Below are 23,553 nucleotides of genomic sequence, written 5' to 3' on the forward strand. Positions count from 1 at the left end.
TCGACGATTTTGAAATGTGAATAACTGTCGGTATTAGACTCTTGAGCTTTTGATGTTACTACTTTTCTCGTAAATTGCCCATACACTGCACGAACGGAAAGGGGTAGTATCTCAGGTGTAAGATCGTCTTCGATTGGCGTTGATGTCCGATGAACGGAAGCAGCTTATACCATCGTCGTCCATATTATCGCTGTTGTCAGTTTATGCACATGAGCAGCATACTACCCGAAGACCATATGGAGAAACGTTCCTATGTATTGCGCTTCAGTAGTCACCTTCGATGCGCCATCGATAGGCATATCTAGCCTCGTCGTAAAATATGATGTGAGATTGCTAATAATAAATTCTACTACACGCTATGTGTTGTGTTAGTGTACGGCACTTTCATATTTATGGTCTTAGGGTATCCCTAACAGATATGATATGAGTACCTAATATTAACCGCGCTTCTATACACTCCGGCTAGTGAAAAACTCCATGTATGAACTACTAAAAGAGTCAAAGAAAGCCGTCAATTTCAATTAATGCATATCCTCAGCGTAAATTATCCCTGCCCTGGGTATTTTTCCCTATGTATCAACACCAACTTAGGCTCCTCTGTCCTCTCGTCATACCCGCAGATCCCGTTAGCTCCGGCGGCGGCAGTAGTACCGGAACGAGTAACTTACGTATATGATCACTCGGAAGCTAGGCAACGATTTGCTTACTCCGAAAGTCGCGAATATTGTCGCCTACCTATCTTTAACCCCATGTTTTATCCCATTCTTCGAAGTGGGACTCTACAGAAGAAGTACGCCTTTTTTTTCTTTCTGATTGTTTAGTCGTCTTAGGACGGGAACGCTACCAACTGTAAGTCGGAGCTGTATTCAATTTGAATATGTTTCGCCGATATCAACCGTGGGAAGTTAAGGCCTCTAAATGAGTTTATGAGATAAATAAACTCGATACTGTCATCTCCATAGATGTAGGTGCCATCCGTAAATCCACCGTTACCTAAGTCAATCAACCTGTCAGGGGTATGATGCATATAAGGAGCACGCTGCTCCCTCGAAGGTCTCTCAAGGGGCAAGAGCTAGTAGATCACTACTCTACACTGTATACTTTATACTCTCTACGTGCTACTGTCTCTAGTATTCACTCTATGTACGACATACGTAACGTGATCTCTTTAACACAACTACTGCAAGTTAGCAATAGTCTAGTAGTTGAACTTATTCATCCTACTTAAAAGTTTCACTTGACCATTATATCATATGAGCTTTTGGAAGTTCTGGATGTATTCACTCTAGGAGGACATCTAGGAATGTTATGTTGGGTACGGAGAGACACTCAATGATATTTTTGGTTCGAAAATATATAGGGAAGAATAAAATTATGATCAAGAAATTGGTACATTTAATCCCAGGGCTGATTCTATATTCCGGGCAGTATAACCATTTGCCCTAGAGCGGATGGACATCATAGCATGACAGGTATGTACCTAGATAATGACTATCCAAACATTGAATGCGATACTAAATAGGAGGCCCATATTCAATTCATAGATAAAACTTCTTTACGATAGTTGAGCCACGTAAGGTTATGTTTAGTTATATTTATCTTCTTTTTTGTGTTAGGGACTATTCATTGTGAATATAGGTATTGAAAGCGGTGTAAATACCAACATTATTAATACTCTATGATCGTATTCATATATTCATCACTTATTCTTTTAGACAATGATCAATAAACAATGCATATCTACATCCTGACCATGTGGACTGGAAGCGGATGAGCTTAGGCTAAGGTTCAACCTTGGGTTCCTGCCAAGGAACGGCTGAATGAGACTTGAATCAAAGCCGACATAGATGCAAGCAATAGCTTTATATATGCAGGTACCTTGATAACTGTTATAGAATCTACCAATTCATGGCGGGCACTGTAAGAGCGCAATTGGCTAGTTGTTTGGTCTTATATTGGAGGGTTTGAGGGTAAATAGTTGAATTGAAGAGAAAGAGACAAATGTAATAACAAAGGGAATCAAAAACTTCTCAGCGCACAGGCCACCCTATATTAGGTGCTACCTATTGCACATCTCGCGAGTTAAATTCGATGATAGAAAGATAGCTAACGTCACGTGTTTGTATGCCTTTTTTTTCACTTTGCTTTGTAAATAGCAAGTCAGCATGTCAACAACCTGTGCCGTCTGTCTGCCTGTCTACAAGGTGGGTGCTAAACGATACCGAATGCGGGGGAACACGTTAAATCGTATCAAGCAGCTGAAGATGTAGATCATTCACGATATTCTGGTGTATCGTACCACTTACACATTGAGCGCGTTGAGCAGATTGAACAGATTATCTTGATAATCTGGAATCTTCGATAGTTAAGATATGATTAATGACTATTACTTATGTGTAATATTGTACTCTTACGAATTGTTAGGGTGCCAATATCGAAAGATACAACTGTTAATGATTTCGGCCTAGGTTCTTTACGGGAGAAATTCTCCAATCAGGATCTGCGTAGCATTCTGGCAGTGAAAAAGCTCGGCACGTCTGATATCATGTAGGCAAAGGTTATCGGACGGTATTAGATGCTATTCGTTATTCCCTATCCCCGGTACCAAGGCAGGTGCAAATATCTCCAAACCGCCATAGACCGTTCATAGATCCTCAACCTTGTATATACAAGGATATACCTAGCCAACGAATGAGAGACGGATGGCATGTGTTCGTAAATATATATTAACTTACACAGAGGAAATAGGTTCAATGTTCATCTGACCTCTTCGTCCTTAAATTTCATCATAGCATATATTGATTACACCATATAAAATCTCTTCATTAGATGTAAACTAGATGTAAGCTAGATGTAAGCAACAAATTAATATGTTGAATCTCGTGCCCGGTCCCACTCCGGTGCTTAGGGGAGTCGGTAGTCTATTTTACAAGGCCGGCATTTCCGACTGATGTGACATCGCATCGGCGCTGCGAACCATGAGGACCGGGGAAGGCCTCAATTTTCATTACGAGAAAAGTCTCAAAGGAATTATAGCCTACCTCAGTCACGTATGAGCTCCCACGCTGTCGCAATCCCCATGTGTCACGATGCCATTCTTTGGGTACCTAGGTCCTAGGTTAGGTAGGTAGGTAGGCTATCAAGTAACGGGCTTCACCTATTTTGCGCCATTCTGTCGTGATGAACGTGATGCGTTTCTGTCAGGGTTCACATTACGAAAACGGAAGCTCTGATGTTCAGAGAAGCCTAGCCTGCGTTACATCGCGCCGTTCGTCAGAGGGTAACATGGTCCCCCGTCCGTGTCCGCTCAGCCTTGGCGCCTCAAACCATCGCTGAGATATGCCAAACAGACCCAAAATCTCCGATCATGCTATGCACACTACCTATGCATCATATCCTTGCTCCCAGCTCCAACTCCCGAAAAATCCTCATCGTCCAACTTGTTTACCGGCGTCATCCTCGTACCTGTCTCTCACGGGCTTTCTCACAAGTTGACCTTCCTCCAAGTTTATATTGCCAAGATTGAGTTGGCATTCCATCTCAGCCCCGCCCTGTTCTGATAAGAGCTCGAATGAATGGTTCGCGTAATGTCATTGGACGAATGGCCTACTTGGTGGCTTGACTATACGACCTGCGTACTATTGATTCTGGTATCCTTATCTGATACTACCCAAGACCCGGGTCGCTCAGGCAGCTCCACGAAGGTCCAAGAATCAGGGTTGGGGAAAGGCTAAGGCTTCAGCGCTTAGGGGTTTGATGTCGGTGTCGTGCTGGGTTTCCGAATCGCTGGGTATTCTATCTGAACCCTCAAAACTAAACCCCCGACTTGTCGCAACGCAGATCATGATTTTATGTGCTATTGCGAGCCTCAAAACGATGCTATCTCTAGGTGATCTTTACCCATCGTAGCGGCTACATGGCTAACTTTAACAAAGCCACCGGGGAAGCACGCGGGTGCCTGCCGATCCGGCAAAGCTATGCTATGCGGCTGACGCCCTCTGGAGCGATGTATAGATATAGTAGAGGCTCAGGGGTGGATGTCTCCATCTATCACACCATCGCATAGCTTCAGAGCAACCGCACCTCGGTCTAACTATCTTAAGGTAGGAATGCCGCTGGCCCTCTCTTGCGTCTCGTCCCGTATTATTTCGCCTCCTGGTTTACTTTGAAGCTGACTGGTGAAGCTGAAAGTCGCATTGCCAAGTGAATTCCTGCCTGTCCCGCCTTCTCCTACCTTCTATTGCTCAGCGATGCATCGAATGGCAAGCCGTAGAGTATGGCGTCTTAATAATCATCGACCACCACTCACATAGGCGCTGTGTTTCTGCCCGCATGCGTTTATTATTCCTCCTTCCGTATTCGAATCGCGTCGTAACTCTCATCCACGTCTCCTAAGCGCTCTAGCATGTATCCTAAGGCTGATCAGGAAGCTCGGAGATAGTTTGCCAACCTCGAGAACCTCATTAGACCATCTCGTAATGAAACATGCAAGATGTCACCATCGATGGCGGCTTTTTTCTGAGTTCGTAGGCGTTTAAGAAACGTCTATATAAGACGCTTTGATCCCTCTCGTTTGGTATGTCTTAGAGAAGTTCGACAGCCCTGAGCCAAAAGCCGCAGTCATCTTCTGAACTCCCTCGCACACAGTCCACAATGTTCAACGTTCGTCGCCTTGCGCTCTTCCTCGGAGCTCTGCTCCCCGCGGCCATTGCTGCTCCTACTCCTGCTACCCAGCAGAAGAAGGAAATCATCCCCAACAAGTACATCGTTACCCTCAAGGAGGGTGTCTCCACCGATGCCTTCAAGACTCACGTCAACTGGGCCCGCAGTGTCCACGCCCGCAGCTTGAACAAGCGCGACACCGCCGGTGTTGAGCGCGAGTACAACATCGCCAGCTTCAACGCCTACGCCGGTGAATTCGACGCCGAGACCATTGAGCAGATCAAGAACCACCCTGATGTAAGTCATATCATTTCCAGCTTCTTGGGACGTAGCGGCGGGTCTGCAAACAGATCGGGAAATATGTGGAGGGGGGGGGAGGAGAGAGATGCTTCAGTCTCGTTGTATTCTCTAGCACGCGATTAACCTCTCACAAAAAAAAAACAAAAAAAAAACAAAAACAAAAAAAGAAACCGAATATTCTACTGCACATACGCTAACATCCATACCAGGTCGCCGAGATTGAGGAGGACCAGATCTTCTACCTCGTTGACGAGACCCCTGAGCTCTCCAAGAAGGCTCTCACCACCCAGAGCGGCGCTACCTGGGGTCTCGGCACCGTCTCCCACCGCACTTCCGGCTCCACCTCGTACATCTACGACAGCAGCGCCGGCCGGGGCACCTACGCCTACATCATCGACACCGGTATCCTCGCCACGCACCAGCAGTTCGGCGGCCGCGCCTCACTCGCCTACAACGCCGTCGGCGGCAGCGATGCTGATGCCGTCGGCCACGGCACTCACGTCGCCGGCACCATCGGAGGATCCACCTACGGCGTCGCCAAGCAGGCCACCATCCTCTCCGTCAAGGTCTTCCAGGGAAGTAGCAGCTCCACCTCGATCATCCTGGACGGATACAACTGGGCCGTCAACGACATCATCAGCAAGAACCGCCAGAGCCAGTCCGCCCTCAGCCTTTCCCTAGGCGGTGGCTTCTCCTCCGCCTTCAACAACGCCGTCAACTCCGCCTTCAGCTCCGGTGTCCTGTCCGTCGTCGCCGCAGGCAACAGCGCCACCGACGCCGCCAACACCTCGCCCGCCTCTGCCGCCAACGCCATCACCGTCGGTGCCATCGACTCCAGCTGGCGCATCGCCAGTTACTCCAACTACGGCTCCGTCGTCGACGTCTTCGCCCCCGGCACCGACGTCCTGTCCTCCTGGATCGGCGGAAACACCGCTACCAATACCATCTCCGGCACCTCGATGGCCACCCCCCACGTTACTGGCCTTGCCCTCTACCTGATCGCTCTCGAGGGCCTCAGCACCCCCGCCGCCGTCACCAGCCGCATCAAGGCGCTCTACACCACCGGCAAGCTCACCGGTATCCCCAGCGGCACCGTCAATGCCGTCATCTACAACGGCAACGGCGCTTAAATCATTGCTCGGTCGCCCGACATACTTGTAGACGAAGACAGCAGCTGAGGGGGCTGTATCGTCTAAGCGTCTTTAACAATGAGACGCTTTTTTTTTGGTATCATCTGGGTTTTACACAGAACTTGTCATGTGCACCTAAGCATGCAATTCCAAGTAGTAAAGAAAGGGGGGCAAAACCCGCTTTTCGAATAGGCTAGCAGTAGTTAATACGACTCTTGACTTTTTTCGAATCATCGTGTCTCTCCTTTTCTGCCTGATAAGCTTAACTCAGCCCTAAATTTTGACTGTTAGTATAATAACACAATACCATTGGATATTACCTTCTGAGCTTAGCTCAACTGCAGTACGTACTGTACTTCTTACTTACCCTCAGGTAGACAGACAGGTTTATAGAAACGTTATTTACCGAACCCACAATCAGTCCGCCGCATTGGCGGCTGTAACGGCTCTAGGACAGAGTCAATCAAAGGATAGAGAGACATGGTCCAAACACGTCGAACTTAGGCCGTCTCGAGGTAAATTATTATTGCGCTAAGAAAACACGCATCTCATATTTAGCCTGATCCGATCGTTCTGATTACGGCAACGTGGTGGTGGTTGCTTATATACCTACCTAGGTATGATCCTGAGGAAAGTAGATGAAGATCAATTTCTGAGATGGCACGAGCCAAGAGGCGTCCAACTACCTAACCCATACGAGATGGGTTAGGTACCTTCAGGCAAAGTTGCAGAAGCGGAAGACGCATGAAACGTGACTCTTGATGCCGCCGGCATCCAGACATTGTCGTAGTTGTGAGAGAAAGGAACAGGAAAAAAAAAAGGCGGCATATGCCTTGTCCTACCCGCCCATATCCACGACCCCGGGAGCCGTCCAATGAAGACTATCGTATATCGTAATTCCAACCTCCCAGCGCGCGCGCACGCATGTGAAGTTTAATATAATCAGAGCCCGTCCATTGGCGTCGAAGGACAGGACTTTGAAGCGAGGGGCCAATCTCTGGGGTAATAGACGAGTCTGGGGTGCAGATGGGGGGCTGCCCTATCAAGGGCCTCGTTTTAGAAATGCGGTGCGGTTTGAGATTTAGCCTCATATTCGAAAGTCTGGGGGAGGAGGAGAATTTTATCTAGTGTTAATTTTTTTTCCTATTTTTTCTTCTTCTCTCTCTCTCTACCCCTTAAAGTGGCCATGTCATGCCCATCTATCCCTGCCGCGCGCATGCCCAGAGTCTCGGTCGGCAGGGGATCGTCGCGAAATTACCTATTCGATCGGGCAGAGCGGACGGCGTCCAAGACCGGATAAAAGAGAGGGAAAGGGTCTCCCAACCCAACCAACATCGAGAAGATGGTTGCTGGATGGCGCAAAGTCCGACTTTTTGCTTCTTTAAGACCTCCCAGGGAGGACAAGTAGACCCGTTTGACGGGGGCTTTTTGATTGTTATTTTTTCTGTGGGGTCTTATATACCTCGATTTATATCTCTTACTAAATTGGTTCCCTTCTTTCGACGTTTCCTACTGCCGGCGTCGCTGCCGTGGACCGCGATGTCTGCCGTGGGCTGAGCTTCTTGGCGGGCTTAATGGAGAAATAGGAAATAACGCTGACGAACTCAGCATGGCCTGTTGAAGAGCTTCGTGCTCTCGCTGTCGATGGCTAAAAAGGGGGTGGTAGCCCCTTTGTCTTGCTTGCGGGAAGCCTATGTTTCCTTCTTCGTATCCCGCCTAGTTCACCCCCGAAAGGAAGAAATAGGTGCGCAATGGTGTTCGTGTCCTCGCTCACTGCCACTTTGGCCGTTGCATTGACGTTAAACCCCTTGGCGGTCCTCGGACACCCGGGAGAAAAGTATGGAAAGCGAGAAGCGCTCGAGGAGATGGGTAATGCCTTTGTCGTCAACAAGATGAACACGAGGGCTCTTGAGGCATGTCAGAATTCTCCCGCGGTAAAAGCTCGTAAAGAACGTGCCCGTATGTATCATCATACATTTTCCTCGTCTTTTACACCCATATACACTTACACCAATATACACATAAAATTGATCGACCTACACGAAGTCTTAATCCAGAGACAACAATCCGCCTACCCCTGAATTCCATAAGAGACAAAAGTTACTAACTTGATTACACTAGTTGCTCGACGTGCGGAGAAATTCGCGCAGCTTCGTCGTGATAAAGGCATTGAAGATGGTAAGGACACTTCCCACAATATTACAATCCCCCCTAATATTCAATCGACCGATATTTAACTCCTATCCATAGCACCATGGCTCCACCGACGTGACGCGGCATCCCTCAGGAAATGGGCCGCCCTATCGCACAACAAGACGGGCGCGCTAGACTTTTCCAAGGAGACGCCCAGCAAGGACATCTTCGGGTCGAACACGAGCTGCGTGCTGACGCCGGACAACGCCAACGGGCCGTACTTCGTGTACCAGGAGCACATCCGCAGCGACGTGGTGGAGGGCACGGTCGGGGTGCCGATGCACCTGGAGCTGCAGTTCATCGACGTGCAGACGTGCGAGCCGGCGGCCGGCGTGCTGATCGACACGTGGTCGTGCAACGCGACGGGGGCGTACAGCGGCGTCAGCGCGCGGGGCGAGGGCGGGCTGGGCACCACGTTCCTGCGGGGCGTGCAGCCGGTGGACGGGGACGGCGTCGTCAACTTCGACACCGTCTTCCCGGGCCACTACCAGGGCCGCGCCACCCACCAGCACCTGATCGCGCACGTCGGCTCCGAGGTGCTCCCCAACGGCACGTACACGGGCGGCCGGGTGGCGCACCTCTCGCAGCTGTTCTTCGACCAGACGCTGCGCGACGCGGTCGAGGCCACCGCGCCCTACAGCACCAACCGCATCCCCAAGACGAGCAACCTCCAGGACTGGTTCACCGGGTACGCCGCGACGGCCGAGTACGACCCCTTCCCCAACTACATCCTGCTCGGCAACAAGCTCGAGGACGGGCTGTTCGTCTGGGCCGAGCTCGGCCTGAACACGTCGTCGAATTGGGATCATTACGCCCCGTATGCGTCGACCTGGAAGGAGGGAGGCGGCTATGATAACCCCGCCTTTGACTTCTGGGCCGTTGCTAGCCCGCCGCCGACGCATGGTTGAGACTTTTGGTGGTGCGAGGGGATGGATCGCTCTAGGATAGGACTGAGGTGGTTGCCCTGCTGTATACCATGAACAGATAGAAAGCATCCCAGGGATGAGAGGTTAAAAATAAAACCAAATCGTTTCCTAATAAAGCTCTTTTAGACTTCATAGCTCCAGAATATCTAAGGATGTTATGTTTTTCAACTTCGGATGCTCGTCCAAGCTTCACTTGGTAAATATGTGATCTATTGTCCATCCTACAAGATATCACCCAACCAAACTACCATGAAACTGTTAGAAATATTATGATTATATCGTATTACTATTTATTTCCCAAAGCCTTTTTCTTTCGCTGAGATTGAATTCACACTCGTAAAACATAGCAGCAGCAAGCCAAAACAAACAAACAAAAAGCCACAAGCGCCACGCTTCCCATTTTCCATCCCATCCCGTCCCGTCCCATCACAAATACACCAAATCCCACTCCTCAGCCTCTCCACCGGCAAGAACTCGTCCCTGCCCCCCGTCCAAAACCGGCAATTATCCCTCTCCAAGCTCCCGCTCCACGCCGCCCCCGGACACTCCGCGACCCTGCCCCCCCCCCCCGCCGCCAGCCCGATCGCGCGCCTCTCGCACTCCTGGACGCACTCCGCCCGCGAGCCCGCCGAGCGGATAGACGCCTCCCCGGTCCCCGCCCCCGCCTCCGCGCTCCACAGCTCCTGCACCGACACCCCGCACGCGACCCGATACGACCACTCGAGCTCGCGTCGTCGTCCACCGCGCCCCCGAGCAGCGACTCCAGGAGCCCCCGGACGCCGTGCTCCAGGTCCGGCCCCGGCCCCGAGCCCGATCGGTTGTTGTTGTCGAAGTCCGGCCCCGCGTCCCCGACCCCGAGGAGTGTGAGGTACCGGTCTAGGTCGTGCGGGTCGAGCGTGGAGATGTGCGTTACGTCGGTTTTGAAGTACGACTGGCCGCAGAACTCTGGGGTAGGGGGTAGGTGAGGGTGGGGGTGAGGGTGAGGGTGAGGGGCAGGGAATAGGGGTTCCGGATGAGGATGAGGGATGGGGTGAGGATGGGGAATGGGGTGCGGGTGAGGGATCGGATGCGGCAACGGAATTGGAACAGGGCCCGCTACTTCCGGTTCTGGGACCGGTTCTGGTTCCGGAAGGGGAAACGGTGGGGGTACGACTGCGGGGTGGGAGGGTTCTGGTTGGGGACTAGGCGGTGGTGCCGATGAGAGTATGATCCTTGTGGTTAGCGTAGATGGCGCGGGGATGTGGACGATGGTCGAAGTTGAGAAACCTTTCAGGTGGGTGGTGCAAGAAGTAGTCGCTACACCCGCAGTTGACTGTAAGACGTGCGTGGCGTGAGGAGATGGAGGTGCAGGTGGGCTTGGAGAAGCGGTATGGGTCGCGGTCAAAGTAGACCAATGAGTCGTCTTCACCAAAGTCCGTTCTAGAGTCGGCGCTTTCTCGTCATGTGAATTGCTCGACTCATGTGGGCTCGCAGACTTAACATCATACGGTTTTGGCGCATGATTCGGAGGAGAACCTTTCGGGCTCTCTGGGCCGTCGAATGATGGTGGCGGTTGTTGCTTGTGGTGGTTCTTCGGCGGCGCGGCGTGAGGAAGGTCGGTTGGCACTACCACATTCGGATACATGTACTGCTCGCGGTAGATAGCGGCGTTCGGGCCTGGAGCCGGTTGGCTTGGTTTAATGCAGATCATATTTGGCTGGATATCGACGAGTGGTTGGACATCTGGAATGCGGATATGAAAGGTGCTGCAAGAGTCGAACAGGTGGGAGGGTAGGGCAGCCAAATCAACCATACATCCTCCTGTTGACGGCATGTACTGGACACCCAGCTGTGTCAGGGAACTCGCCATGACTTCAGTTGATTTAATATGTTTACTGGTTGACGGCCTAACAATTTATCGGGTATATTATGGTATTCTCCAGGTTTCGGTAAGCTCGATAAGTCGAGTATATTATACTCGAGCGGGATGGCAGGTGTATAGAGGGTTAAGGAGAGTAATATTTAGAAATCGAAGTCGGGGTATAAAGATATGAATCGTCATAAGTTGACGATAGTGTGAAGTCGCCTATACGGCTGTGTATTAAATATTAGATGCTCCGTTGTATAAGGATGCATGAGGCAATGGGGTAATAGAGATATGAGTGATCGCATATGGTGAAAATTACAGACGATGGATGATCGGCCGCCTTTTATACGGCTAACACTAGACCACAGCAGCTCTGTAAATGGCGATTATAGAAACCACTTAATTAGAAAAAGACGGTTTCGAGTTCCTGACGATCCCTAGCGAGGGCAAACTGCACGATTCAGGGACCCGAGCACCTAATTCGGTTGCGTACAATAGGGGTGTGCTACACTAATGAGCCAGCATGTCTCAAATCCAGTAGGAAGGGCTAGGTAGTCACAGGCGATGTGCCGCCAATATACTACGAAGGGAGACTAGCACAGCAATCTATAGGATTGGAGAGCCAATACCGAAAACGGCCAGACCAAATTTACCATAGCGAAGAATGTAGGGACGACATTATTACTATTCACGTTAAACCCCCATCAATTGAACAGGGCGAAATATGTATCTCGATTCCGGGAACGCCTAGTCCTATGTGTGAAGCGCTGCGGATCAATGGTGCAAAAAGACAAAAAGCCACAAGAACTCCCCCGTATTGTTCATTCAAACCAATATCACATGCTTCAATGCCTCCGAAATCCGTTCTCCGCGCTTGTTTGAGAAACTCAGTCCAGATGTTCTTAGAATCAACAACTTAATGCTAACGATTTTCATGCTCAAGTCTCCGCTTGGTATCATCCTTCTGCTTGTCGGTTGTCTTATCCTATAAGCTCCCGACGCTAGCAGCTGCAGAAGTCTTTCCCGCTCGCCTACCGAGTAACGTCGCCCCGTCCAGGTTGAGTTCAAAGGCTCCTCGCTGCTTATGTCGATCACGAACCTGCTGTCGGGCAGCTTGAGCCACAGTAGCGCTGTGCTGCCCATATCCTCTCTGCTCTCTGTCGGCTTGTCGTTCCTGCGCTCGGCCGCGTTCATGCTCCTTGCCAAGATGCGTCTTGCGCATGCTTTGCTCCAGCGATTGTGCCTCAGCTTTATGAACGTATTCTGGGTCCGATTTCTCCTCTTCGGAATCTTCGTGAAGACCAGCCAGTCGCGACGGTGCAGCACCCTTGGCGCCGATCTGCTTTCTCCGCTTGGCTTCCTCTTCCTGTCGATGTACAGAGTATCCAACATCGAAAATCTCTCGGAGGTTCACCGCACCAGGTGATCGGAAATCCATGCGACGCTCGCCGTCGATGAGTCGTCCGGTGTCGAATGCGCGTAGGGCTTCTGTATTCGTCTGCTTCTTCTCGTCACGAGGCGTAGGACCGGATCCTTGTATCCACGGATGGCTCAGAAATTCTCTGATCGTATAACGCTCGTCAGGGTCGACGCAGAGAAGATGGGTTATTAAATCTTGAGCAGACTTGGAGATGTCGTCCCACCATGGTGATAAGAAAGTGTATTGACCCTTAGCAACCTTCTCCGTAAGAACCTCTATGCTTTCGTCGTAGAAGGGCGGAAAGCCGCATAATAACGTGTATAATACGCAGCCGAGGGCCCACATATCCACCGACTTGGAGTAACGCTCATCCTTGACTATCTCAGGGGCTGTATAGCCAACTGTGCCGCAAGGCGTCATGGTTTGGTCATCCCATACAATCTTTGACAAGCCAAAATCGGCAATTTTGATCTGGCCAATCCCTCCTGCACCAACTCCTTTTATGAATTCGCCTTCGTCGACCTTATCTTCGTCGCCAGGCTGCGTTGGCTTGGGGTTCTTTGATGGGACGAACGGTATCGGACTGAATAAGATATTCTCGGGTTTGATGTCACTATTATCTCACATGTCAGTCGGCTGATGCAGGGACCAAATATTAGGACGTTCAGTGACGTAACCGCCACCTGATATGGCCGTCTCAGTGCACCCTTGGACGGGCAACTGAGTGGTGCTATGGGAAGGTAGGTTCGAGGCTCGCAGCTGACCGACCCGGTGTTATTTACTTACCGGTGCACAACACCCTTCTCTTCGTGAAGGAACTCGAGGGCTTTTGCGACTTGAACGATGACGTGTCTCGAAAGATCTTCACTGAAATAGGTGAGGCGAACGATCTGGTGGAAGAGCTCTCCGCCGGGTGCCAGCTCCAGGATAATATAATAATACTGCTTGGACTCGGAAAAGTCAACAAGCTTGATGATATTTGGATGATCCAACTGGCGCATGATTTGGACTTCTTTCAGTATATTCGCTCGCTGTAATGGGTTTGTTAGCTTTGCCAGTTCCTAGATTGGGAATACGTAAAGTATGATGCGATAAGACGATAGTTAGGCGGAAGAGCGCGAGAGAGAAAGATAAAATGCATAGAAATGTTATAAATGTAAAAAGATGGATTAGAGGTAGCCAGAGGACATAGCTGTTAGATCAGACAAAAGAAAGGAATATCATCGCACCTCTGCTGCCTTAGGAACCTTTTTGAAGTCCGGATGGAGATGCTTATTACCCTATAATTCGAACCCCAAATGGTTGGCAAAGGGAAACATAAATTTGCTGAAAAGAGAAACGCAAATGGCGAGCCGAAAGAAGAAACGACTAAGTTGACAACACAAACTCAACCGCCAGAGAAACTCACCTGCATGTTGTTCATCTCGAATTTTCGGACGACCTTGATAGCAACTTCGCCAGCATTGCCTTTCAGGTCTTTTGCTCGGTAAACATTACTGAACGCCCCATCCCCCATCTTCTCAAGTAGTTCCCATCTTTCTAGACCGGGATACTTAGGGAACCTATTCCTATTCTCGTTCTCCTCTTGTACGATCTTTGCGGCATGGGTATCGTCTACTCGGCTTCTGCTCTTATTCGAATGGGTACCGGATACGTGCTGCTTAGCTTCGACATGGTGGGCAGCAGCGGCATCGGCCTGTGCGACGCGACTTGGGTTTTGTATGTCGCCGGGCTGGGCGGAGTAGGCTTCAGCGGCATTGTGACGGTGACCGTTGCCGGCCGAGTGGCCGGGCTCGCTTATGTTGCCCATGGCTTTTTGCTGCGCAGGTTGCGGGGGAGAATATTCATGTTTCCGCGAGGGCTCTTCGTAGTTGCTTACCCTGGCCTGTTTGCCTGTTCGGAGAAGATGAATGTTAGCGGGACATGTGCCAAGAGATAGGTGATGTGATAAGTTGCAGCAAATCGAGGGAAGTTTTAAGAAATATATGGATCAAAAATGGGTCAGATATGAAATTTGGGAAAGAAATGCACCGAAAAGATGAGTAAAACAATGCACGACTTATAAGGCAAAAACGAATGGGATAATTAATAGAAATTTGTGCAAAGAAGAAAACAAATAAAATGCACCCAAGGAAACGCGTGGAAAGCAAGGTAGACAGAAGTAAGAAACAGCGGAAGGGTGGGACGAGGGAAAGGCGTACCATGGCGGATGAAATTCTTAAGCTGTTGGATTGTAGACATTTTGGTTACTGGATGTCACACCCAAGATGCACCTTATGGGTTATTATTTCCCACTTCCCACTCTTCTTCTTCCCGTGTCTCGTGTCTCTCTCCTTTGCGAGACAATAAATAAAAATAAAAACCTCGAAAGCACCACTGGTTCCAAGCCCGCGGGTTGTTTCAAATTCGAACCAAACAAACTCAAGTGCAGAAACAGGTGCCGTCCACGAATTGGTCAGGTCCGCTCTTTTTTCTTTTTTTTTTTAGAGGTCAAGGTAAGGGTAACCCAGTGCAGGTATGGAGGTGAACAGTAAAGATGACGAATAGCGGGAGTCTACCGGAAGGCGAGGATTTAGTTGGCGATTCTTTGCTTTCGGTAATGTACCTAGCCTAAGCCTATGCTTATGTGCGATCCTAGATAACTCAAACGAGGAACGACAACTTTGGTTTGGATGGAGGATGGAAGACCTTTAATTCTTATTCCGGATGGGAGTTGAATTTGGATTGCCTTTGATTTGTCACAAGAAAGTAACAAAAGTATGTAATGTTAGGTTCGGCGGGGAGTGCGCTGCAAAACGTAGAATTTGCTATCTTCTCTTTCGCTGTAATGCAAGTCACAAAATTTTCTATCGTGCAGGATATGGCTCTCCTTCTAATGTTGGCAACGGTTGCAATTCGCAATGTTCGAAAATGCCTTTCTCTCTTCAATGCTAAGTAGTAGATAGGACAGAAAATAAAGCCGTTCTCATAGGGATAGGGATTTGTCTAAACGTAGTAAGGTTGTAGGTTATAGGTTATAGGTATAATGGTTGAGTCAGGTAGGTTTATGAAAAAAAAAAAAAATAACCAAGATTTAAAAAATTCCCCTAGTAAGAATAGAATATAAAAAATAAAAATAAAAAAGATATGTGATCTAAAAAGTGGTGGTGCAGTAGTAAAAGTTTGACCCGGCGTTGTGTTTCTGGGGTGGGAAGATGGAATTATCGAAGAAAGAAGAAGAAAAGGTGGGAGAAATGACGACTGAACTGCGCGAATGGTTAAACGGTGACATCGAAGACACTACGTACCTCACTGTACCTCATTTGCCATGGTTAAGGACCTTGTTTAGTGCTACAAGCAGTGCTTGTATCCGAGATCGATGTCACCTGATGATGTAGTGGGCTAGTGCGCTAGTGCGCTTTTAGCGTATCCAGACGTACCTAACTGTTGAGCTTAAACCATCTGTGTAAGTATTCGGTACTTAAAAAGATATATAAATAGCTACGCGGATAGTGTATTTATACTTAAATAGTTAAGGTCCATAAGGTATGGCACATATGCACCGTACATGAATGTTATTCTAAGCTGGTAGCGAAATACCCTGTTTTCGCCACGAAAGTTTTTAGCATTACCTACGGAGTCCAATGTTCTGGAATTTAGTGTAAAAAATAAAATAAAAAAAAAAAAACCAGGCTGCCAGGTTGCATGCCGGGCAATTTACTTCAGATGATGACGAAACCTGTTCGAGACCCAGCTACAAAATATACAAAAGGCGCATGCATTGTACCATTCATGTACGATATATGTATGAAGGAGCAGGCGAGCCGGGCAAGCTGACTATCCGACATTGCTTAATCTGGCACGAGGTAGGACAAAGCGACGAATCAAGTTAACCGGTGTATGCGGGGACCATGTACTTGTATGAGGTACCTACCTATCTAGGTACATCGGGTACCTAGGTGGTGGTAGCATGGCAGCATGGCAGCATGGTACGGTTTACCTGCAAAGAAGAATGCCACCTAGAACTAGGTAGTAGTTAGTTAATCTGCTAAGGAATTGCAATTTGATATTCTAGATATCTACATCATACACTCAAGTACCGACATTTATCATCCAGTCGAATTTCGGAAAGTCTCACGACCTATCCGTATTCAGATAACTAAATAGAGATAGGTGCAGTATCACGCATAACAACTTTCCATCATCACTTCTGTCAGAATCGGAGATGGAGCACGGTATCACCAGAAAGCAAACTTACAATCCGCAGCCAAGAAGACGCCGGCAACTTAAGATGGTCACTTAAAATATACTAATCAATTAACGACCGATATCCCGCAGCGTCTAGCGTCTACCGTCTACATACTTATACCTACCTAACCTAGTATCTACCCATAATAGCATATCCCACAATTGCGTTGTGGGAACTTTCAAGTTTTCTATGTGGGGGAGAAGTTCCTATGTCTTCCATACTTTTGTCATTTATTACAAACAAAATAATACGGCCTTTCTATTTTTCACATCTCAAATTAGAGTCGAATAGGTGTTGCTGGTCTTGCTGGTTCCCGAATCGCATTTCCGTGAAAATACGTGGCATGAAAGGGCTTCAGTCACATTTTACCTATGGCGCACCCGATTCCCACCTAAGAACAAAGCCTCATCTTCAACTCCTTAAATTAACCACTTATATGTACAATATATACCTAAACAGAGGTGCCCAACAAAAAAAGTACTATATAGGTACTTTAAGGTTACATCTGAGGTAAGTATTGTACCTGTACCTAAATTTATTACTATGGTATTAACCTCTCTAGCCCAGCCCAACTCACTACTAAAATCAGCCTTAGCACAACGTGATGTCGTTGTGGTTGTGCTGTATTACAAGGTCTCATATTGTCTTTAACGTGTGAATGAGAAAGTACTTGAAATAAGACAGATAGGAGTTTATTTCTTTTGTTCTACAGGTCCCGCTTATCTAGGTACTTGGGGTTTGTCTCCGGGGGGTTCCAATGTCTTGCAAGGGAAGAAAAAACACCAAGTTGATGCATGGTTCCATCACAATCCATGACTACCTAGGTACTTTCAAACTAGGGACCCGGACTAAAAAAAAAAAGAATGCTCTATGACGTATGATGTAGCGTCATTTCTCAGCCCACCCCACTTCGCCCTTTGAATTTCGCTTTCCCAATCTCCACTTATTCCGTACTTTCCTGGGAACTGGCAGCGCAGGAACCAATTACCTCGTAACGTGATCCAAGGGACCCAAAATCATCATCGGTTCCCCCAGAAGGACCCTCCCCATTCGCTACACCTTTTTTGGCAGATCTAGTGTTAGGCCAATGACGACTCAGAAACTTCAATATAGCTGACGGGGAGCCTTGTCGTATAGCGTCCGGCTCCGTATTGATTTAAAATTTAACAGGTTCGTTGGGCTATCTGCAAGGCTATTGATATAATAGAAATTTATCGGGCGTCAATCTTCAAGAAAGTTCTCGTCCCTTTTTTTTCAGCCTTGGAGCCTCGTTTGTTAACAAAAAAGAAGGAAAGTAAAAAAAGAAAACCAAGTTTTCCCAAGCAAAACTCTGTTCACAGCAAGTACCTAGCCTAGGTTCTAGGTTAAGACATCAATACCTTCCTTTTACTAGTAACTAATATTATTACTACCTCTAGCTTAGGCACTAATTAACTAAACAAAACAAAACAAAAACAGAACAAAAAAACATATTGAGGCCATCCCAATTACGTTTTAGTTGAACGAACCAGCTCAAGAATGCAGCTGTCGTGCGACGTATCTTGAAACGGCACCATCACCCCTTCAACTTCGATGTGCTCCATTACTCCCGCTCGGTAGCATCTCGTACATCATCAGGATTCTTAGCCCTTTCTCTTTTGACGATATATCAGTGCTGATCCTCGGTATCGTAGCATCAGCTAGCTCATGCGGGGGTGTCCCGCATACGTCAGCGAGATCGAACCTCTCCAGATCAGTTACGGCATCAAGCCATTGCTTATTGGGTAGGGCCTATTAGGTTACGGGTCGAGCCGGGTCAAACGGCCAAACCGTCATAGGCGCCATGACATAGGAGGCCACAAGTAATCAAAAAGTAGCCGGTCCTGGCCTGGCTGGCTGGCTAACGACGGGGATGAATCTTATCCGCAAATTAGAAGCCGGCAATCCTGAACCAACAGGGAGAAATGCTCCTCGCTGTTGGCTATTAGTAAGATAACCTCCTTTGGTCCTTTTGGAGAAGACTACGTTCGAGCCGGTTTTCCCATCGGTTCTCCAACACTTGCTTGGAACCTAGGACCAAAGGTAAACATTGATAGGTACCGACGCACGTGTAGAATCTACCCGAGGGCAACAAGAATCCCACATCGCCAAATGTACATCTGCTACTTCGATCCTTAAAATCCAGGCTTAGGGTTACACTGTTGGTTCAAATATTACATACTTCCTATTCTATCTTAAGAACATAGTAGTAGGTATCTCTCCCGACAGTTCGAACTGGATCCGCCAGACTCTGTTTATAACCGAACTGTCTTCTGGGGGTTGTGACGAAGCAATCTAGAATGGTTCAATGAAAACTTACTCTTTACTTACCTAAGATATTAAAGACTATTTTTATTATTTATTGTTTAGCCTTAAACCCCATTGCAACAGTCAGACCATAGTAATTAATTATAGTAGACACAGTATTCAAGCTTACACCACCAGCATCACTCAACACCACCTAGATTCGATAACACCTTTTCTCCCTCAGGCGTCATTACGTCATGGGTTTATGACGTAACTTGGCAGCTTGGACCCTGAAAGCTGAATCTGCACGGACAGATTACCTCACAAGGGGGATTACTAATTTATTGTCTTGGAGCTGTCCAATTATACTGTGTCATCGATATTACGCAAACGGACAATGACGGAGTTGGTCTTGTGAAGGTCTTCTGCATGGTCCTCATGACATAGGCTAAAACACTGTATCTAGGTAGTATCGACTTCGTGTTGGGTCAGGACAACATCCAACCTCCAACCATAAGATATCTTCCCTTGCAGTTTGCCATTATCTGCCGTTAGTAAGACGTAGGTAATATATACCTAGGGATCTATGTCGAAACCCTGTTTATTTGCAATGAACCTAATCTTGAGGCTGAAATTATATAATATTACTTGCCACAATGTCACGAGCTTCGAGAGAATGGAATGGAATGGTAAGACGGGTTCGAAACTCGGGATGGCTCGCAATGTCCACGAGAAACCTATTCCTACAGGATTGGCCAAGAGGTTTGTACGAGCAGTGCCTCCTCTGAGCCGCGTCCCTGATTAGCTTAACTCCCGATATTGTTTCTCATTTATTTATTTATTTGTCTCGTAGCTAAGAGATAGGTAGGAGTTTATCTATAGGTACCTACCTGTTATAAGATACGCTCAAACTTAGTATAGTACTAGGTAGTTGGTTAAGCTAATCTTGTAGGTACGGCTAAGCTTTAGGTATAAATACATGTTTAATCGTGGATGGCTGAAAAATACTTTATAGGGGTCTGGAATAATCGTCTCTATTAGACGATACCCGGAGGTTGATAAGTGCTAACAAGGCCTCATCCAATACTGGCTTGCAAGGGAAGCGTAGTAAGTGATAAAAATAGAAGTCTTTGTATTGAACATTACCCCAGGTTATATAGGTACCTCTAATAGAAATTCGAACCTATATGATATCTTCACAGCCAAACGAGGACTGCCTCACTACTCTGTACAGTGACCCCCACAACCCCATTCTCAACAGCAATCTGCTCAGTATCATTCCTCACATCCCTAACTTCCTCCCCAAGACTCTCGTACGTCCACTGGCTACCTCCATACGTAATACTATCGGCAGCGGCACCAGCGCCCAGGGGGCTATTCAAATGATACACCGTGACCACCTGCACGTCCCGCGGAACCTGCAGCTGAAGCGTAACGCTCGGCCTCTCCCAACCCGACGACGTCAAATTCCAATAGTCCAAATTGGTCACCGCGATCCTGCTCGCCTCGTTGCCTTCGTAAGCAGCATACACAGCCAGGTTCGGAGGAACGCTGCTATCGCCGGTGATATCCAGCTTTGCAGCCCTGGTCCCGGTCCTGGTCTTTTGAGTATCGGATGGCCATCCGAGGAAATCCGCGACGAACGGCTGCGAGTAGAAGTTCGCGAACACCTGCGGCGCGACCCCCGCGCTCGCGACCGGCAGCCACAGGTCGTACCCCGCGTGCATGATCTGCTGGTAATTGACGCGGGCGACGCCGACCGCGGCCGCCGCGTACAGGTAGAAGTCGGCCTGCCAGAGGGCGCTGCCGAGGCGCGCTTGGAACGCGTACGAGTTCGTCCGGAAAAGCGAGTTGCCGACCTCGTTGAGGACGAACGGGATCCCGGGCTGGTTCTCCTTCAGCCATTCGACGTGTCGCCTGAACTGGTCTAGGTGGTTGTGCGTCGTGGTCGTGTTCATAAGCCCGGAGGCGAGATCGGCCGCCGTACCCGCCTGGCGTTGGTAGTAGTGGTGCGATACGTCCTTGATGATGCCCCGCGCGTCGATGCATAGTTTAAAGCACGTCTCTACGTCGAAGACATACGCGTCTTCGTGCGCGTCGTCGCCCACGTGCGCGGCGACGTCGAAGGCCGAGAACAGCCGATCTTTAGGTAAGTCCACGGCAGCGAGGATCGCGTCGACGTATTTCGTCCAGTTGCCGACGTACGTCTCGTTCGTGAGCGTGCCCTGGTACTCCGGGGGATTCAGCTCGATGCCGCCCTCGCCGTAGAAGTCGTCTGCGTAGAGATCCGCCTCGTTGCCGGGCTGGATCGAGTGGATATTCTCCAGCCCGATGCCCTCCACGGCCGATTGCGCCCACGCCACCGTTTCGCTGACGTTGGTCGTCGCGAGCGGGACTTGCACCATATACTTGGCGCCTGGGAAATTGCGCGTCAGAGCCCAGTAGGAAGGGCCGATGGTTGTGAACCCGATGTTCTGGTAGTTGTCTTGCTCGGCGACGGGCAGCGCCGGCTCCTCTTGGCCCGGGAGATATCTCCCGTAGTCCGGAGACGTGCCGCCAAGCCGGATGATGGGGGCCCCGCCTGTGCGTGATGTGACGGCCCTGATGAGGTTGTTGGAGAAAGCGTTGGGTTTGCCGTTGTCATCTTGGGCGTAACGGACGAAGGATGCTTGTTCGAAGGCGAAGCCGCAGAAGCTGGGATCAATGGGGTCTGAGGCATCTACTACCTCTAGCGCGGGAATCTTAACGGAGAATGAGGCGCTATCTCGGGCGAGTATTGCTGCTGGTCCAAGTCCCACGAGTGCGAGGAGTAAAGAGGCCCGTCTCGGGTTTTGCGACCTCATATTGTCTATTCAGTTGGCAACTTCAGCACTTCGAAGTGAAGTTGAAAGGCTATCTAAGGCAGGAGAGATCCAGGCGGAATGAGAGATCCTCTATAAATACATCCTCAAACCAGACCACGGAATGTCACGCTTCCCTAAGAGCCTGTTGGGGACGACTCAAAGTTGCATCGCAACATCTCGCTTGGTTACAAGCATTTTAGCAAGGATTAACCAAACCATTAACTATAAGTTACGGGTCAGTAAAGGCATAGAGTGCATATAGCGAGATTGTAAGGCAAAATTCCCCACTCTTAGTCTTGGAGTTGGTAGTCCACGAAAAACAGCATACGCGAAGCTAAATCGGCATGCGATGAAGTTGGTGTAAATGATGTGCTGGATGGGTCGAATGAGTGTAGCTCGGCTCTCGGGGAGGGAGGGTTGAGACTGGACAATTACCCGGTTTACGGTAGGATTGCGGGGTGCTGGGGCAAGATTAGGCAGGGCCAGACAAGCAAGCCGACTTGACTTTTTCTCACGATAGTCTGATGATCTTCATTGGCTTCATTGGCTTTATTGGTCCTGGAGCCTCCTTAGGCCCTCTGGTAGCTGAGCGTAGAGTTAGGCTTGGGAGCTTTGACGTTGTGGGCCGTTGCTCAGGTATGAATAGTCCTAACTAGGCATCTAATACTACCTGCATATAGGAACACGATGGGATCACTGTGTGTCTACGCATATTTGCACATCGAGAGCGTCGTAATCTGTATACGATTTAGGTGTCGGATGTGCGTAGTCCTAGTTCTTATAAACGTTGAAGAACTTTACCTGTTGTACGTATTAACGGGTTCCATGACGGGGTCTTGGGTGTCAAGGTTTAATAGAACTTGATCGAGAGAGAAGTACCTATAACTAACCTAGGACTCAGAGATAGAATAGATTATTCACCACCTGATACTATAGTCTCGTCATCTCTATGGATCGTACATCTAGGCCTCTTAGAACACTACGTTTTATTGAAATTTGTTGATTGCAAACTTGTGCTTTCTGGATTGTCGGCGTTCCATGTATAAAGTGGTTAATGGGAATAATTGGAAGGTATGTGATAATAATTATTCAAGTTTCGTTGGCTGCCTAAGGTGCATAGTGGAATTAAGTGAGGTACCTAGGTACATGTATATATAAGAAATATGTATGTTTGAATGGGATCTGACTGTGGCTATGGAGTTTAGCCGCACTAGCCACAAGCTTACCCAATTGGAACCCTAACCGGACTTCAACTCATCCTCCCTCATCATCTCTCTCATCCCCTCTCGTCTTACCTCACCACATCTACAATACAATAAAATAATGTCTGGCGTTCGATAATACAGCCCATCCATACGTCTTAAAAGTTCCGATAATAATTTGCGTCTCTCGTATAGTACGCCATATATTAGTTATACTTCTTATAAACCGACCACCTCATTTTCCTGCACCACAGCATCAGAACTACACCATCGAGAAATTGCGGGGCTGTTGCGAGCCGTATAAGGCAGCCCGCAGTCGGTGAAATGGACTTACGGTGGCTGCAATTGCTTCTCTGACTCTGTCGAACACCTTATGGTGTAGGCTTCGTGTCGCTCAAGAGGAATATATATCGATACGGCACTTGCATGTAGCCATTACCGTGTGCAGGCCGGGTTGTCCTAGGTTTATGATATCCAAGTAATAATATCCCTTGGAGTAGCCCGGTTCGGTCAAATTTATACACAGGGTAGATTAGGA

At 48.6% G+C, this 23,553-nt stretch overlaps 5 protein-coding genes across 5 annotated transcripts; 2 read left to right on the plus strand and 3 right to left on the minus strand.

Annotated features, from left to right (window-relative positions):
* The first annotated feature begins 4,483 nt into the window (after positions 1-4,483).
* Positions 4,484-6,160, plus strand: F4812DRAFT_213044 (alkaline proteinase). Its single transcript, XM_047930362.1, has 2 exons — positions 4,484-4,959; positions 5,172-6,160. The coding sequence occupies exons 1-2, from the start codon at positions 4,654-4,656 to the stop codon at positions 6,090-6,092; spliced, it is 1,227 nt and encodes a 408-aa protein (XP_047786448.1). The 5' UTR covers positions 4,484-4,653; the 3' UTR covers positions 6,093-6,160.
* A 1,617-nt stretch (positions 6,161-7,777) lies between these two features.
* On the plus strand, positions 7,778-9,209 carry F4812DRAFT_213077 (putative GPI anchored dioxygenase). The gene is made up of 3 exons (XM_047930363.1): positions 7,778-8,051; positions 8,214-8,270; positions 8,343-9,209. Exons 1-3 carry the CDS (start codon positions 7,844-7,846, stop codon positions 9,191-9,193), a joined length of 1,116 nt encoding a protein of 371 aa, XP_047786449.1. The 5' UTR covers positions 7,778-7,843; the 3' UTR covers positions 9,194-9,209.
* A 506-nt stretch (positions 9,210-9,715) lies between these two features.
* F4812DRAFT_468092 (uncharacterized protein) lies at positions 9,716-11,420 on the minus strand (the record flags this gene model as incomplete). The annotated part of the gene is made up of 2 exons (XM_047938738.1): positions 9,926-11,420; positions 9,716-9,894 (listed from the first exon to the last, which is right to left on the minus strand). Exons 1-2 carry the CDS (start codon positions 11,058-11,060, stop codon positions 9,716-9,718), a joined length of 1,314 nt encoding a protein of 437 aa, XP_047786450.1. The 5' UTR covers positions 11,061-11,420.
* A 112-nt stretch (positions 11,421-11,532) lies between these two features.
* F4812DRAFT_213096 (CAMK/CAMK1 protein kinase) lies at positions 11,533-14,950 on the minus strand. The gene is made up of 5 exons (XM_047930364.1): positions 14,679-14,950; positions 13,886-14,370; positions 13,707-13,757; positions 13,264-13,508; positions 11,533-13,090 (listed from the first exon to the last, which is right to left on the minus strand). The coding sequence occupies exons 1-5, from the start codon at positions 14,716-14,718 to the stop codon at positions 12,043-12,045; spliced, it is 1,869 nt and encodes a 622-aa protein (XP_047786451.1). The 5' UTR covers positions 14,719-14,950; the 3' UTR covers positions 11,533-12,042.
* Positions 14,951-19,921: 4,971 nt separating this feature from the next.
* F4812DRAFT_213221 (glycoside hydrolase family 79 protein) lies at positions 19,922-22,157 on the minus strand. The gene has a single exon (XM_047930365.1). It carries the CDS (start codon positions 21,811-21,813, stop codon positions 20,167-20,169), a length of 1,647 nt encoding a protein of 548 aa, XP_047786452.1. The 5' UTR covers positions 21,814-22,157; the 3' UTR covers positions 19,922-20,166.
* Positions 22,158-23,553: the final 1,396 nt, after the last annotated feature.

This window comes from Daldinia caldariorum (assembly GCF_022478825.1).
Source record: "Daldinia caldariorum strain CBS 122874 unplaced genomic scaffold F4812scaffold_21, whole genome shotgun sequence".
Lineage (NCBI taxonomy): Eukaryota > Fungi > Ascomycota > Sordariomycetes > Xylariales > Hypoxylaceae > Daldinia > Daldinia caldariorum.

Coding starts and splice junctions, on each gene's coding strand:
- F4812DRAFT_213077 (XM_047930363.1), top strand. CDS start 7,844: ATGGTGTTCGTGTCCTCGCTCACTGCCACTTTGGCCGTTGCATTGACG. Junction 8,052..8,213: donor AGCTCGTAAAGAACGTGCCC/GTATGTATCATC, acceptor TGATTACACTAG/TTGCTCGACGTGCGGAGAAA. Junction 8,271..8,342: donor TGATAAAGGCATTGAAGATG/GTAAGGACACTT, acceptor TCCTATCCATAG/CACCATGGCTCCACCGACGT.
- F4812DRAFT_213044 (XM_047930362.1), top strand. CDS start 4,654: ATGTTCAACGTTCGTCGCCTTGCGCTCTTCCTCGGAGCTCTGCTCCCC. Junction 4,960..5,171: donor AGATCAAGAACCACCCTGAT/GTAAGTCATATC, acceptor CATCCATACCAG/GTCGCCGAGATTGAGGAGGA.
- F4812DRAFT_213221 (XM_047930365.1), bottom strand. CDS start 21,813: ATGAGGTCGCAAAACCCGAGACGGGCCTCTTTACTCCTCGCACTCGTG.
- F4812DRAFT_213096 (XM_047930364.1), bottom strand. CDS start 14,718: ATGTCTACAATCCAACAGCTTAAGAATTTCATCCGCCATG. Junction 14,371..14,678: donor TAAGAATTTCATCCGCCATG/GTACGCCTTTCC, acceptor TTCTCCGAACAG/GCAAACAGGCCAGGGTAAGC. Junction 13,758..13,885: donor TCGAGATGAACAACATGCAG/GTGAGTTTCTCT, acceptor TTCGAATTATAG/GGTAATAAGCATCTCCATCC.